This window comes from Augochlora pura, chromosome 2, assembly GCF_028453695.1.
Source record: "Augochlora pura isolate Apur16 chromosome 2, APUR_v2.2.1, whole genome shotgun sequence".
Classification (NCBI taxonomy): domain Eukaryota; kingdom Metazoa; phylum Arthropoda; class Insecta; order Hymenoptera; family Halictidae; genus Augochlora; species Augochlora pura.
The window spans coordinates 4,969,688-4,987,095 of NC_135773.1; the positions used below are offsets into that span (position 1 = coordinate 4,969,688).

Consider the following 17,408-nt stretch of genomic DNA (forward strand, 5'->3'; position numbering starts at 1 on the left):
TAAGAGGGAGAGACCGAAGAAGGCAGAGGGTGGAAGAATGTCTGCTCCTTTCCCGTGTCTGGGCTCCGGTCGAGGTGTCGACTCATAACCAATTCATGAAACACCGGAGAGACGACTCTTCTCGGGGGTTGGAGTGCGGAGAGGGGGAGGGGGTCGGAGCGAGCCGAGCCGAGTCGAGGCGACGGGGCAACGCCGTGGAACGACTGCGGAATATTTATTTATCGCCGTCACGACGGCGCAGCGGACGCTTTTTCTTTTTTTTTCCCTCCCTCCCTCTCTCTCTCTCTCTCTCTCTTTTTCTTCCTTTTGCCCCTCTCTTTCCCGGAGCTACGGAGGAACGAGCGTAAACTACTCGAGAGAAGAGCGAGCCTCCCCACCGCGCCGGAGGAAGAGGGAAGTCCCTCGAGTTGCACGAGCACGAACTTAATTGAATTTCACGATACTTACGCCCCGATCCGAGTAGCTCGCGGCAAATTGTCGCGAAAGCGAGTGGCCCTCGATGCCAATGAGAAAAGTGCTCGAGAAACGGCGCCCCGCATTAATTCGTTCGCGGAGCGGGAGCGCCGCCGGGCCTAACGGCGAGACACCGGCTAACGCGGGCTTTTGTGTTCCTGTGTATCCCCCCGATCGCGACGCCGTAACCGGTCAACGAGCTTCGATCTACGGCGAGAGGATTCCGCTCGGCGCCCCGCCGCGTACCCCGGGTCCTTTTGACACACTTTGTCCAGCTTGAATTTTTCAGCGAGCTAAGGTTTACGAAGTTTTCGACGAATCGCGGGGAGGACAACTTCGCCGACTTTTCGCGTACACTTGAATTTTTCAACGGTGTCTTACGATTTCATTCGGCCCGCGTAATGGAATGTGTTTAGCTGGAGAAGCATTTCATCGCCTTAACCCTTGACCACAACCAGTCGAACTTATCGCTATTTGCAGTCGCGTAGGTGGATTAATAATCTTACCTTTTTTTATCATTCTTTTACGGTTATCGACACAGGTGGATAAGTAATTAGAGACCGGTAATAATAGTTAAGGATTCACACTAAACCCACCATGTCGGTCATTGTTGACCTTTTCTGGAAAATGATTGAATTTTCTTAATTCAAGTATCGATTCTAGTAAGCATGGTGAAACGCTCAAGTCTTTTCAAAGCTCAATATGTTTGCAATGCAGTTAAGACCTTTTATAAATGGTTGAATTAAAGATTGTTATTTTGCGCATAATTTGATATACGAAACGAGTGCATTAAATTGCAACAGAGTGATGGAAAATGACCAATTAATTAGCCTTAAGGGATGAAGATTTTTGAGACATCGCTGTGAGGAGATTTTTATTGGAATAATAAATAATATCAACCGAAATACGATGCATTTTTATTCCATCGTTAGCAGAGATCTCGCCGTCGAATATTTGAAATTCGTATAACGATCCCTAATTGAATCGCGAGTTTTATATCATTATATTGGGAAGGCAGCGATGCAACGAGTCGAGCCCACCGAAAACCGAGAGATTTCAACGAACGAACGTGGATTATCGAAACAAATACCATTGTCGATTATCGATTTGCCCGGTTCGGCACAAGAGAGAGAGAGAGGGGGGGGGGGGGGGGGGGGGGGGGCAGCGAAATGCCGATTAAAGGTACAGGAGAGGGGCTCCGCAATTTCTCCGACAATCGGCGAGTCGTAGCTTCGAAAATCGGCCGCAAATAGAGTCGCTGGCCTATCGATTGTTCCCCCTACCCGCGGTTCTTTCCGAGCCTCTCTTTCCTTGGTGTGGCCATTTTTCCGGCGCTACGCCTCCCCATTGGTCGCGACGCTCGCGCCGTGCCGGCACTCTCTTTCCCAACTTTTCCTTTCTCTCCTTCGGTCTCCGGCTCGCTCACCCCTTTTTCGCCGCCCCTCTCTCGGCCCTCCCCCCTCACTCTCTCTCTCTCTCTCTCTCTCTCAGTCTCTCGCGCCCTCGCCCATTTTTTAATCCCATCACAGAGTCGAGCGCACACCAACGACCCTGTCGTCCGGAGGTCGGTGAATTAAATCTCGAATAAAGTGCAAATAAACGAGTGAATTCGGGGGGAGGCGGTTGGAGTAGACCGGGAGGGTGAGATGGAGGGGTTTGGCCCGGTGTCGCGCAGCCCGGTGGCTGGTGGTCGAAAGTGCGGTGAAAAAAAAAACAGAATGGACAAAAAAAGGACCGTTGGACGAGGGTGGAAAAAACGTTCGAGCTCCGGGCAGAGGTGGGGGTGGAGGAGGAGGGGGAGCGGGGTGGTTCGGGCGCCGGATAAAAGAGCGAACCGACGCGAGAGTGTAATTTATTTTAATTAGAGTGACTGCATTATGTAAGCGGGCGAAGCGCCGATGAAAGGGTTTGAAAGGGTTCAGAGATCCTGACACCGAGTCCCCGAGAGCAACACCGCGCGCGCGCCTGTTCCTACCGCTCCGCGACCCTTGCAACCTGTGCCGACGACCCGTCCCTAACCCCGTCCCCCCCTCTCCGGACCCGGACTAATTCACTCCTGGTCAGGGCCGTCCTGATTGAACGTTTGAAAAGACAGCCGGAGAACGATGGTTGCCGCGGGGACTCTCGTTCCGGCTACTTGGAACACGACTCGTTTGCCGATTACAGCGATAGATGGGGCGAGAGGGGGAGGGGGAGGGGGGGTGGTCGGCGGTGGAAAGGGAGAGTCAAAAAGTTCGCCGGACGGACCGTTCCGATTGGGACAGTTGAAAAGTCAAAGCTGGATTGAGTTAATTGTCCCGGAAACGTGGGGAGAGGGGGGGGGGGGGGGCGAGAAGATGAATTTGTCCCACGAGCGCGGAACGGCGGTACCCAACGAGATGGGCAATGGATTCTACAACCCCCGTTAATTTGTAGCGCTGCGAGAGAGCTGCTCTCGCAGCTGCTAAACGATATACATCATTCTTTCGATTCGACGGTTAATTTTTATTCATGACGTTGCAATTAATGTTGTTGTTAATTACGAACAGCGACGGCGTGAAATATGACGGCCGTTATTATGTAAGCGAAACAAAAAGTTGAAAGCATCGGAAGAATTTCACCCGCCGCAATTTATTTCGCAAATACATTTAAATTATACTTATCGCAGGTCGATCTTGACTTTCACCGACAGGCCAACCATTTCCAAAATACGAACAAAATTCGATTACGTATCTCACGTGGTCGAATCAAGATCGAACACTTAAGTTGCACATCAATTACTTGTTCGACATATATGTTGATAATAAAAGAGTAGAATTTGATTTCGAGTTAAAAGAAGCGAATAACATTTGCATTTAATATGCAAGCGTATGTTAATACGCTGTAATTATTAAATTATACTAACAATTAAGAATATAATAATAATTTTATTCCTCTACTGAAATTATTGAAAGAATAAATCAATTCTTGTTACCCCTCGTTTCTCGAAGCTGGCGCAGAAAATTTTGATTTCGCCTAAAAAACTGCGGACATTGTTTTCGTTTGACGCGCGCCGAATGACAATGGGAACGCGAAGAAAGAGCTGAAGTGGTTCTCGAGTAGCTAGCGACGGGCCTGGGACGCGCTCACCCCTAGAAACACGGTGGGGTTGTTCTTCCTCTCGGCGGACAGGGTAGAGAACTACTGATCCCTGCTGCCTTACCGACACCTCTGATCTCGTTAGGGGCGCATTAATTAATTTACAAGATGGCGGCGGTAGCAACGATGACGACGACAACATAAGAGAGGCAGCCAGCCACTGTGTACAGTGGAGATAGGATGGTTAGGGGTGGCACGTTTTAATTACTAATTGAAACGTTCCCTCCCTACCGGCGCGCTCGCCCGTCCTTTCGCCCCTAACCATCCCGCCGTTCCCGACCCCGAGAGCTTCCTGCCGCTTCAATCCCATAACTCCACCCTTGTCCCCGCTGTCGTCGTTACCGCCCGGCCTTCCTCAGGCAGTTCCACCCCCGTCTAATATCCGTCTCCGTCGGGGGTACTTAATATTTTTAAATACTTTGTACCGCGCCCTCCGCCGTCTGCCTTTTTCCCCCCCCCCCCCCCCCCCGCCCCTCCTTCCGTCCCGTCTCCCTCGATATATCGCTCCCCGACAGAGGGAGACGACTCCCTCCTCGTCCCTCGTTCCCGCGGCGACGCACCGCGCCGGAATTTATGAGAAGCTAAATCCGTAGCTGCCGCGAATTAATTAATTAAAAACATCACGCCGCCTTAATGACATCCCCGCCCCCCTCCACCGTCCTGCCGCTTCCTCTTGCCGAACCCGTCGCCGCGTCTTCCTCGCACCCCCGACGATACTTTCTCTCGCCGTGCTCCCTCCTCGTTCTTCCGCAATCTTTCGGCGCCCCCCGCTTTCTTCGTCCACCAACCCCCACCCCCGTCGTTCACGCGGATCCGTCTCGTTCCGCGCGAACATTTGTTATGGAAATCGCAGTAATCCCGCCGGCCGGGTGCCGTCCCGCTAATGGCCATTTTTCTCGTTAAACGAACAGACAGAAGGAACGCTCCGAGCGCGTTTTTACGAGACACTTCGAGGGATTGTTACCACCGTGGAAACAATCCCCCCCCCCCCCTCCTCCCTCCATCGAGGAGAGACCGTGTTTGATGCCTCATCGAGCCATCCCCGAGCCCTTAACGAGGCCGAGCGAATACAGCAAGGGGGCTGATAACCCTAAATTGAAGAACAAAGTAATTCTTCTATCCGCCGGTGGTTCGAGATTCGAGTGGCCAACATCGCGGAAAGATACGCACGAGGGGCTGTGTGTGTGTGTGGTGTGGGATCGCAGACGAAACACGTAATGCATTTTTAATGGAACAGATTGCCGACAATGACATCAGCAGACAACCGTGCACGCGAAATTCCGAATTCCCGGCGCGCCGGCTGCCGTTTACAATATTCATCAGCTCATTTTCCAAGCTCAAATACTCTTTTCAAACCGGCCGACAAAGAGTCCAATCAAAGAACCGGACGTTTAATTCGTGGGGGGGGGGGGGGGGGGCGCTCGCAAGAACCGCCCCGCCGAAAAGCAGATCACGGAATAACATAAAACAAACATTTGCCCGGCACAATAATCCGGCCGAAGGAGTGCATAATTAATTAAAGCGGCAGGCAATTACTTCGTAACTAATTATTCTATTCATATATCGGGCCGGTTGACGTGAAAATTATTCAAATAACGGAACGAACAAGCGCCGATAAATGTTCAATTTAGCGAGAGTATTACTGAAATTAGGTGGTTTTGCGAGCCCGCGTTTAAAATGCGCAATGCATCGTCGAAACAATCGCCGGATAAATATTTAAACGCGAGTCAATGATACGAGCCCGGCCCCCGATTCGAAAATAGCCGGCACGGTACGGGAAATGGCCATAACTCCGGCGGCAAGACGCGCGCGCGCGTAAACAATTTTCACGGTTGTTTTTCGCGTTACGACGCACTGACGCGACGAAGCAACAATTTTCTTGGAAAGCGGGTAACACACTTACCAACGCGAGTGTATATTGAACTTATTGGTCGTAGCTATTAAACCTTTGCGGCCGGAGCTGTTTCGACTAGGAATCGAAAATAGTTTTCTGACCTTTGGTATTTTCAGTTTATATAACCTGCAGCACTTTATACATACGTGAAATTGAGTTTAGCGACTGATGCAACAGTCTTTTAAGATAACGAATTTAACATGGTTAAAATTCTTTTTACACGTGATATAACATTTTTTAATGGTATCTTAGAGTTATTATTCGCCTGCGAAAAGTTAATAGTTAATTTTTCTGTTTTATAGTATCGACCGTAATGAATTTTTATCGTATAAAGCGGTAAAGTAAATATTGTATAAAAGAGATTGAAATTAAATCAGAACGGTTCTGTTGCAGAAAACCATAGTTAATGACCTACCCAGTAATATGGAAAAATTCAGAGCGTATAAATTAACAGAAGTTATATAATAATTATTTAAATTTAAAACTAAAAGAACGGAATTTTCGCAACAGACTGATTCACATGTATTTGCGTTCAATATAACGTTTAAACCAAATGTTCGTGTGTTCTTGTGTCATAATCACTTGTTAAAAATTTAATAAAGCCATTCCACAAAATTTCGCGGGTCGACCGACGATGTCCAAGAAAACAGAGACGTTCCGTTTCGCCGTGCGACGCTGCAAAAGCCCGCTGCGCCGTTTCCCTCGTTTTCTCTTTTTCAAAAAAGAAAAAAAAAACGCTCGTCTGTTTACAGACTCTTCGCGGCGCTTCGCGTCCCGGCCGCGCCCGTCCCCGTTTTCTCGGGGTTAATTTTAAATTGTACCGCGACCCTGCTCGCGAAAACCCACCCTCGCCGCCGCCGCCGCCTCGCGGAGGCAAACGTTTGCTCGCGAGCAAACGAACGGAATACCAGAATCCGGCGCGGATAAACAAACAAATATAAATTTCTGCGTTCCCCCGGGCTCGCACACGCGGACGGCGGCTCTCGGCATCTTCCCCGTGTTTACGCGCGTGCATTTGATCCGCCGCTGCGGCGGAGTGCAACGGAAGAAAACAGCGTGCCTCCTCTTGACGTGGCGCGGGGCGTGTCTCGCGCGCTATACCCGAGAGCGTTCCCGAGTATCTTCGTTGTTTCAACCGACGCGAAAAAGCGCGGAAAATCCTTCCGTTCGATGCCGGGTCCGCGCGGACTCGAACGCGAACAATGCGTCTCTCTTTTCCCGTCGAATAAATGAGCACCGTACGCGCGCGACCGTATTGCGAACGGAACGAGCTTTTTATGGGAATAGCTCGCGACGAGCTGTCCGAGCCCCCGTAACGCGTCCGTCTCCGTTAATCCGTGGTTTCTAACGCGTCGGAATGTTTTCCTTGTAAACAGCGCGTCAAATTAGGGGAACCACTTAACACTTTATGCCCGGGAAGCTTATTAATATACCTCCGACCCTCTTTTTGCAAAGTGCGTTTAACGAGCCGAGGTGATTAAATTCATAGCTCTTGAACTGCTTGTTTTTCAATACAGCAACGTTGACACACGGAAAAGTGCTGGAATTATTCGTCGAGCGAGCAGCTTGTTAGTTGTTAATTCTCGCCGATGATTTATTGGTTGGTATATCTTCCCGCGACTATGTTCGAATTTAAATATTTGACGTGTTGTTTTGGTAGCGTGCGACGTGGGAACGGTGTGGCATTATTTGAAGTTCCAATTATGCGACACGCAAGCAACCGACACGGGGACACGTGTCAGCCTCTTCCCAGTATTCAACAGCAACAGAAGGGGGAGTCACGAGGGGAAGGGTAAAAGACCGACGTACCAGCAATCAGTAACATTATACGACGCGACACGAGCCAACCACCCCATTAGCATTCATATTTCAATTTCATAGCCCTCGGGCTGCCTGGTGGTAGGAGATCCTGTAAGGCAACCGTGGGGTGTGCGACAAGGATAAATATAAGTTCGATGGGATGAGAGAGAGAGAGAGAGAGAGAGAGAGAGAGGGGGAGAGAGCGTGTGGGGCGAGAGGGATGGAGTATTAAGCGAATCAGAAGAACAGAGAGAGAGAACAAGTGAAAGAGGATTACCTGGATGTAGAGCGAAAGAGGGAGAGGGAGGGAGAGAGAGAGAGAGAGAGAGAGAGAGAGATGCGAAGAGCGATGATGAAAGAGCCGAAGAGGAGTAGCGACGGGAACGATACTCTCTGGAAGTAGCATCGACAGCCGACAGATATCCGCTTTTTCATAAACACCGGCCATTGGCGGACCCGTTCGATTTTGCATTTGTGTGTCGCAAAACGTATCAGTTATTCGGACTCGTAAAGCATCGACATTATCGAGGGGCTTGATTATAAACATCGAGATAATGTATCGCGTAATTAGTACGTCCCCCGAAATAACTCGTCCCACTTGAATATTGTATTTCCAAAAATTAGCTCGCTGATTAATAACCCAGAGTCGAATATTGCGTTTCCGGAAGCTGATTAAAATATTGCTCCGTGAACCTTAACGTTTTGGAATTTGTAATTACCGGGCCGGGCAAAAACGGGGTTACATAGCAACGGTCGCTAACGCGGAACGGGAACGTCCGCGTTAAAAACAAAATCAAGAAATCGAGGAATCGGAATCGGTCGTTCGAACTTCGAAAAAGCCGCGCGGCGCGCTCGACGTAACCCGCCGCCTGCCGATGGAAGAGGAGGAGGACACGCGCGATATCATAATTCGTCTCTGTTAAGAAATTAAAACGGTTATCGCGCATCGTCGATTTCACCCGGGGCGGAAGTGTAACGAATTTAAAGAGCCGCTCGCGCGCGCGCGCGCGCCCGGCACGAGCTCCGCCGGCGCGAACGTGTTAATATTAACAATCAATTAAAATAATTCGAACCGCTTCGCTACTCTATCGGCAGCGTATCCGGCCCGATCAACGCGTTAATATTATATGGCACATTTTAAAATGTCCGAGGCGCATTCGCGTCGATTGTAAATGTCCGAAATATTAATAGAATTATTCCCGCCGCCGGCGCGTACCTACACATTATGAAAGCAGATCGACCGGGCGAGATTACGCGCGACAGAGAGAGAGAGAGAGAGAGAGAGAGAGAGAGAGAGAGAGTGTGTGTGTGTGAGAGAGAGAGAGAGAGAGAGAGAGAGAGAGAGCCGGGGCTCGCCGGAAAAGGGCCGGGGCGCGAGGGTAGAAAGGGCGGGGACGGAACAAGTGAGAAACACAAACGGAGGAGAGAGCCAGCTAATACCGATGGAAACCTATTACCATCTATCTCAATGCCGGTGTAATGGATGCGCAGCCCCCGATTATCAATCCGTAATAATTGTGCATATTAAACGGACGCTAATTATCGGTCCGGCCGCGGGCCACGGGCACCGCCGGCAAATTGCGCAAGTTATGCTGGGTGTGTAACGCTGTTAAAACACGGCCCATAATGACGGCGCGGAAAAGAGCTACGGCGAAAAGATAATTACGCTGGAAATCACTCTCTGCCCGAATATAGCGCGGTCGCTGCCGCCTCTCTCTCTCTCTCTCTCTCTCTCTCTCTCTGCCCGCCTCTCCCCGCCGACCCCCTCTCTGTCCGCGATCGTCGCGCACCGGACCGAGTCAATTCCGAGCGAGTTTTATAAAACGCTCAACGTATTAATTAATGATCGTTATCGACCGGTCTGCGCGCCGGTCCGCGCCCCGCTCCGCGTCGCGTCGCCTCGCGTCGCGCCCCGGCCGAGTTTTATTCGGCCTACAGTCGTACAGCGCGTCGACCGATTAATATCGCGGACATTATTATTCACCTCGGGTGTCTTGTTCGCGCCGATCTCCGCGCGCCGAGCAATCGATCGTTACTAAAAACCCGTGCCCCTGGTACACGCATCACGTGCGCCACTATTAAGCAGCGCCGCGACCCGTGTACGCCGATTTTTCCATCGGACCCGGTTAATCTTATAAATTGTTATAGAGTGCCCCGGTTGTTCGATACGGTGCGAGCCGCGGATGAAATATCCTTGCCTTGTTAAACACTTTAGGGCCCCGCAGGATGATGTACGGAGTTTCAGATACGTTTAAATCTTCCGACGTCGTGTCTCCTTTCTGAACACGGTTGTCCCACACCACCCGTTGCCCCATTACCAAAGACAGTTTACTTAATGGCTAATGCATGGCCGAATAATTCACGGCGGATCGTGTATATTAATATACAAAATATCCGGATGCGTTCTTTACGCTATTAGCGAGCAAATCTCTTTCTTACGAGCGACACGGCGAACGTCGGGCTCGAATATCTCGGACGCTTTACGGGATACGATTCTGCTGAAGCATCTTATTAGTCAGTCGAGACGTTTACACGAACGCTGTTTTTAATTTCTACGTCGAAGACAAATATGGTCACTTGAATTCTTGGTTATATGTAATAATACTAAATTGTAGTATTTTATACAGTATTTATAATACTGGATTATTTAAATTAGTAATCGAATGTTCTGTGAACTGATTGAAACAGACAATTAGGAAAAGTTCGTGCCAAAGGGGTGCGAATTCAATTCACTTCTCTATATGATGGTTCTAAGTTCAAAAACTTATTTAGAGAGCTCATTTCAATTATACAGGATTTTCTATAATTATTATGTTATTATTAATATTTTAATTAAAGGGGTCAAAGGCAGCTTTTGGTAGCTTGACAGAAGATTATTTTCCTAATTCGATCCTTCTTTCTCAAATTCACTCTTCAGCTTCCTTCATCACGATTATAATAATAATTCAACAAAAGTAGCTTTATAAAAAATATTTATCAGCAGTCACTGCGTAGTTAAGCAAATAAAACATTGGTATCATCAACAAAGAATTCCTGAAACTCGAGCAAGCAGTTTCATTAGCACATTCGACGTAGAAACTCGATATCCGAGAAACGCCAATCGTTTCACCCTCCTTCTACGTTATCAAAATCAAACACGTCCCAAGTTTTTCCCTAATAATTATCGTCGATTCAATCGGAACGAGCCGCAACTGCCGTTAATTCCCTCCCCGGGGGCCCTTTGAAACCGGGCGACGAACTAGCAAGCATCTTGAAATTAGCGACTACTCAGACGAGCAGCCAATTACCCCCGCCGGCCCCCCCCCCTCCGGCAGCGCGAGCCCGTTAATTGAACGCCGAAAAAAAATCTGAATCCCCCTCTGTTAGCCGGGCGCACGAAGGGAAATTCTGCCGGTGCGATCCCGGATTTCCTTTTATTTCCCCTGTCAAAAGACCGTCGACGCGGCGCGAATTGACCCGGACGCCGTAGTCTGGCGTTCGCCCCCCCCCCCCCCCCCCCCCCCCAATGAATCCAGGATCCAGACGGGCGCGCGATAGTTCTCTCTAAATCGATTTGACCGGCGCGCGCGGAGGTCGGCCGGTGGAACTTCTTCTTCGCGGCGATCGATCGCGAAACGATTCTGCGGGGGGTGGGGGGAGGAGGGGGGAGGCGGCCCACTCGAGATCGGAAGCGACGCCGGGAACACTGGCCTTGAGCGGTCTCTCGAGCCTTTTTTGCCAGCCCCGAAGCGCTTTTAATAAACGCGCGCGCCGCGCCCGGCAGCCGCTTTATGCTATCAAAGGTGGAGCGAGCGGGGGGCGGAGGGGGAGGGGAGGGGAGGGAGGGCTAAAGGGCGCGAGCAAAAGAGATAAAGAGAGTCTGCGAGGGCCGGGACCCGTGGCCGAGGGTCTGAGGGGCCGCGGGGAGGGCAACTGCGGAAAAGAACCGGGGGTGCATTTGACGACGAGCTTTTTACGGTCCTGTGTTCCGGTGTTCGGGCTTTTACGTCCATTTCAGGTTTCCTCCTGTTCCACCGACTGATCCGCAGACTTCTCTGTCGTCTTCTTGCTGCCCTCTTTCCCCTTTTCCGTCCCGCTCCACCTTCCGCCGACACTGTTTGCCGCGCTGCACAACCACCGGCGGCGCGCAAGCCCGTTTATCCTGTCCAAAATTTAATTTTCCAGACGCCGGGTTTCGAAAAGCTTTTGCGTACGGTTATCGATAAACCTTCGAAGGTTACGAATTAAAAATATTAATTAGTTTAAATAATTATATGTCTGGGAATATTACGCTGAAGGCAAAACTCAAAAATTCAGATAAAATATCTTAGTCTCGGAAGGCATAAAGAAGTGTGGTTTAAATTAATTAATCTGGTTTGAATTAATTAATTTGGTTTTAATTAATGCTTTACATGCATCAATATACTATAAAAATAATAGTATAAAATTCCGGAAAATTTTGTTACAAACAATTGGAGCAATTTCAATTTTTTAAAAATATTAATATATATTTTTTTGACTTCGTAACACTTTACAATATTATGCTAAAGGGATGAATTTAAATGATATATTATGATCTCAACCTTGTAATAATGGTAAAACAATTTTGGACACGATAAACGGTTTTGCAGCCCGCCGTGCACACGCTGGGCTCACCTGTTTTTATTTCTTTGCCGTCCCCTTTCGCCTTTCTTTATCCACTCTTTCTCTATTCAGTTTCTCCGCTAGCAGCCCGAACCTGATCGCAACGATCCCTCGATTTTACTTGCCACCCCCGTCCACCGTCACGGGTCGCCCTATTCAGGGGACGCGCGAGCCGAACGAGGTCTAATTTCTTTTACGAGATGAAATTCGTCGCGGTTCAAGTCGTTCTCCGACTGCTAAACCGGGGGGTCTCCATAGGTCACCGCGACTCGGTCGGTCGATCACCGTAATTTACACTCCAGGCACGAGACACGTTTACGCGTTTACGGCCGCTATTATTTTCATTCAATGAACTCAGATTTTAATTTTTCGATTCATGGATTGTGCGTGGTAACAAATTTTAATTTTTCGATTCATGGACTGCGTAGAGTAACAAATTTTAATTTCTCGATTTATGGACTGCGTAGACTAACAAATTTTAATTTCTCGATTTATGGACTGTGTAAAGTAACAAATTTTAATTTTTCGATTTATGGATTGCGTATAGTAACGTGTATCATTTAAAAATATACAGGATGCTACGTAATGCAAAATTAAGTCTGAATTCTCAAGAACAAACGTAGAATCATGGTCGTAATATTATTTGTACTATTTTCCTGTATTTATATTATTCTTTAATATTATTAATATTAATTTTATACTTTGCGCGTCGATCACTTTTAGAAACACTTCAGCTGTGATTTTTTAACAATGACGGAACAATATTATAGAAATTATATGATTTAATTAATACTGCGAAGAACACATCCGCGGAATCTTGCGAAACGAATAAAAAACGCAGTCGTTTGTATCTCGTGAACATAAAAGGATTACATTGTGACACGCCAACGATTAGTTCTATTAAACTAAAACTTATAACGAAAAAAATAAGACTGAAAAAGCATTACTGTTTGAACAACTTTATTACAAAATCCCGTCAAGAGCCACGGGTCAACATGGATTACATTTGGACATCGGTGTTCGATTAATCGACTAAGATCTATTCCACAAAAATCGTTTTAAAAAAAGTTCGAGCTCCGTTGAAACGAGAGTCGATAATAATTATGCTTGCAAACAGAACGCAAAATTCGTAGGTTTTTTTTTATAATCGAACGTAGCGCGCACAACAATAGTTATAACAAAAAAGAAAGAAACGTATCGATTCGAATCGTCGATGTCTGCGCTGTCGTCGTCGTCGTCGATCGAAAAAAAAACTTGTAAAAGGGGTGCCGGCGTATCGCGCGAAGATAGACGAGTGGATTAACTCGGATACGCGCGAGGCGGTAATTGAGGCAGCAAGATAATATTCGGGATTAGGCGCGCGCGCGCGCGTATTTACGCACCCGCCTTCGTCCTCCGGATACGAAACTCCGCGTCGGGAAGTTCCAACGACTTCGCGATGCGATTATCGTTTCGCGGCCTGACGTTCGTCAGTCTCGCGACGGAACACGAAGCGGAGATCTCTAACGGATTCGGCGCGCAACAGCACAGAGTTATTTACACCGGCCACACAGACAATCGTAATTTCTATTCGTCGTTAACATGGTGTGATATTACCATTCCCAGAAATCGCGGTTAAATGGTGTATAGTAGTTCGAATATTTGATACTCACATGCCTCTCCTCGGCGGGATTCAGACCTGAAACAAAGGAAACAAGACTGTTAGCTCTCTGCTTATATCAGCGATGTTATAATAATTAAAAGCGATCGATTTAATTTAATTTTAATTAATTTCTTCCTTTACGGATTTTTATAAATCTGGATCTGAGGTCGACAGTTTCAGTGTTCTGTAAGACGATTTTATTAAATAAAATAAATGAATAATCTAACGAAATAACAGGTTTGTTAGATGATTTATAATAAAATAACTGTAACCTAGACATTAAGCATTACCGCTTAATAATTATATATTTAACCCTCTTAATGTCGACCAAGAGAATCGCGTATAGCAAAGCGAAAACAAATCTCGTTCGATTTCGAAAAAAATCGCAAGAATTTTGTAAAATCCGAGTTATAAACTCTGTACAGTGATTTCTGAAATTATGCATAAAAATCCGCAGTCCATCAACTAACGTAATTACTGTGCCGATCCGAGGGTCCTCGGTCGAGAAGTTTCGACGCCGTCGACGGACAGCCGGGGCAAGAAGGGAACGGATCCAATGCGGTTACGTGTTCGAGGAGCAAAAGTGACTCGTGTAGCTTTTACGTAGGTTGGGTAACAATGGTAGGAGGAAGATATCGTTAGGATATTTCCTACGAGACAAAGTGTACCTACAAAAGGGTGGAGACGGGCGGGGCTGAGGGAAATCGAGCGAGGGAAAACTATGAACCCGGATTCTCGAGGACAAAGCTCCTCGTCCAAGGATCTTCCCCCGAAGGCCCCCTACCCCGCGCGCGTCCTCCTCTTTCCTCCTTTCATTCACCGCGTCCCCTCTTAGAAATCCTCGAGAAGTCTGTCTCCTCTTTCGACCACCGCCCCCCCCCCCCCCACCCCAACCCCTTCCAATCTCGCCGCTTCCCTTTTCTTTTATCCCGTTCCAAAGCGCGAAAAAGATTCTGCCACCGTGCCGGCGACCCCGGGAGTCGGTTCCACAATAATCATGGAAAACATTGTAAGGATTCAGCTCGCCGGGAAAGACGGGAGAGACTCTATGGGAGACTGCTCCGTTTCTGAATGGCGCTGCGGCAAGAGAACCACTCGCGGAATCCATTGAATTATCTTTATTATTTGCTTAGACATTGTGCTCGCGATTGAGACTGGCGTCCGGCTCGGATCATCGGTGTTAGAGGGTGAGGTTAGCGTCAAGCGAACTGTTATTATTAAATTGTTAAATTAATTTTTATAGCGCGAGATGAACTTGTAGAATTCATAGATAAAGACGAAAAATGTTTTACTTTTAACTCCTATGGAATTTCACAGCGGTGTAATGATTTTTATTTCAATCGCGTTCTTGCAACAAGTGCAACTCGTACAAATTTTAATCATGGTTAAGTATTTACTGCGTTGATGTGAATTTTGAGTTATCAAGTTTACAGGTGAAATTTTGAAAAACGAAGGGAACAATTTAATAATATGTATTAATAACAATTTTGAGGTAATAATCTTTTGGTTTCTTTGGTCGAAAAAGTATTGTAACTGGAACGAGTCTCTCAATAAAATCTATCAGCAAAAATTTCATTTTTAAGGATTAAACAGAAGCACATGTGACAAAATGTATACAATAAATTTTATTACAGAGAGTAATTTTAATTGGCGTTCATTCCACCAGGTATATAAAAAGAATTGACCGATCGAAAGAAATTATTTATAACTTAATCCCAGCCGAGCCGCGAATATTCCTTAAACGATCTTGCAAATATCCCGCAATCGCCGAATTGTTCGTAGACGCAGGCGCCGCGGCCGGCACTCACTCGTTAATGGGTTAACGTTTATTCGATCGGATCGCGGCGCAATTATGTGAAATATTATTGAATGCAAGGTAATTGCCGGGGCCAGATAGCCGGGCGATAAATTCCGCAGTCGCGACGAGAAGCGAGCGACGGCACGAAACGAATGGTACTCGAGGAGCGAAGCGAACAATCGTTCGACGCGGATAATCAAGATTTAATTGTGAGCCCGTCGCTGGAAAATTCACGCCCAATTACAAGGGCCGGGCGGAAATAACAAGGGCGGCGGGCGAGCCTCGCTTTTTCGACAGCGAATTAACAACGCACCGGAGACATTTAAACGGTCGGCGGGCGAAAGACGGCCGCAAGGGGGCGGTCGCGGCGAAACTGAGCGAGTTGAATGGAGCGCGGCCGTTCGCGTTCTTCAGACGGAAAAACCCGCCGCCCCGTAAACCTTCCTTGTACGGCCATTTACAAATAAAGTAATTCGTCGAGTGCGCGCGTTTTACACGCCGCGATAAAACATATCCGCTCGGCTCGCCAAGGGGAGAGAGGCCGAGAACGCGCGCGCGCGCGCGCGCGACTTGCCCGCGTGTTTTACGGCGCACCAAATTAAGGAAAAGCCGTCGCGCGCCGGCGAAAGGATCCCGGGGCCGAGCCATTACCGGGGTCGTAACCGGGGGTGGAAGCTTGGCGAACGCGAGGGGTCGTGAATTTTCCCGGCGTGGACCGTATCCAACGGCCTCGCCGCCGCCGCCGCACAGTGGTTCATTTCCCCGAAATCCTGAACAATGCTAATAACTCGGTAATTATTAGCTCTTGACTCTGTACACCTTAATACCTTTCTACTCGATGCTCTGTAATCTTTTGTATTGCGATAGCGAGTGGAACATATTATTATAAAACAATTAAAGGTGTCTATATCTTAATGAAAGACTGAAATAACAAGATACCAAGTATTATATTATATATCTCACTTTGTACTACGTAATTTATGTTTGAAATATTCTTGTACACTTCGCTTAAAACATTCGTATGAAACTAAAGAAATATTTAATATTTAGTATTTTCAATTTTAAGATAGTATGTACATAGTTTTAACCACGCAGGCATTTTTAGTTAAGAATACGACCTAATGGATTTATATTCGTACGAATTCACGATTTAATCGGTTTATGACGGTCTTCGGTAACATAAAATGCATTTTTTAAATTTTCATGACAGATCCAAATAAAAAAGCAACAATTTCTTTGAAATATAAACACAATTTGTCCGACCGTTGTCCACCATTTCAAACAACTCCGCGTGCGCCGCGAAGAAAGGGTTGAAGCTGAAAAATCTGCTCGCGTTCACCCCATTCGCCAACCCCGCTAAAATTACCCCTTTCTTCGTCTCCATTCTTCGGCTAACGGGGTGCCGACGACGGCGGTATCCGTGCTCTTTTCCTGCGACAGCGCCGGCAGGTTCCTGGCCGCGCGGCTCGTAAACGGACGCGGAAGAGCGCGCATAATTTCCCACTAAAACGCGAAGAGCTCGTTTACCGGGACGGAAGGCGGCGGAGTGAGAGGAGCGTCGTGCATCTTCGCGCGGAGACGACGACGCCTTCGACGCGACAAGCCCGCTCACCTTTCGGGATCATTAAGACCCGGTGAGGGAAATATCGGCGGCGTGGAACAGCGTCGTTGTAACAGAGAATTAGTCGCGGCGGAAGGAACCTCGAGAATCCCGGGGAGGGGGGGGGGGGGGGGGGGGGGGGCGTGATGACGCGGGCGGCAGTCTCGCTCGAAATTGCTTTGCGAATTTGCGCGGGCACACTTTTAATCTATTCTGCCTTGCGAACTGATACGATAGCGTCGAGTTTCCACCCTTCGCCGTAACGCGTTGAGTGCCGTCCCCGCGCGGCTGACGGAGTTATTTGCTCGGATTTAACAATTAATTTCAACGTCAGCCCATTATATCCTTCTTATTTTATTAGCCTCTATAAACGACCCTTGTGTCGGAAATGTAAGTTTACTGTTAAAAAACTGAACTTGATTGAAAAACTTGATAGGATATTTTGTGATTGTTTTTAGGTTGTAGCCAAAGAGTTAAGGTC

General features: G+C 47.8%; 1 protein-coding gene across 2 annotated transcripts in view; it reads right to left on the reverse strand.

Moving 5' to 3' along the window:
• LOC144475498 (protein groucho) overlaps positions 1-17,408 on the reverse strand; it is a 170,741-nt gene that overhangs the window by 28,010 nt on the left and 125,323 nt on the right. For both annotated transcript variants that reach the window (XM_078191459.1, XM_078191468.1), the window contains one exon: positions 13,540-13,565. In XM_078191459.1, coding sequence (XP_078047585.1) covers positions 13,540-13,565 — 26 coding nt within the window. The remainder of the gene's footprint in view (positions 1-13,539; positions 13,566-17,408) is intronic.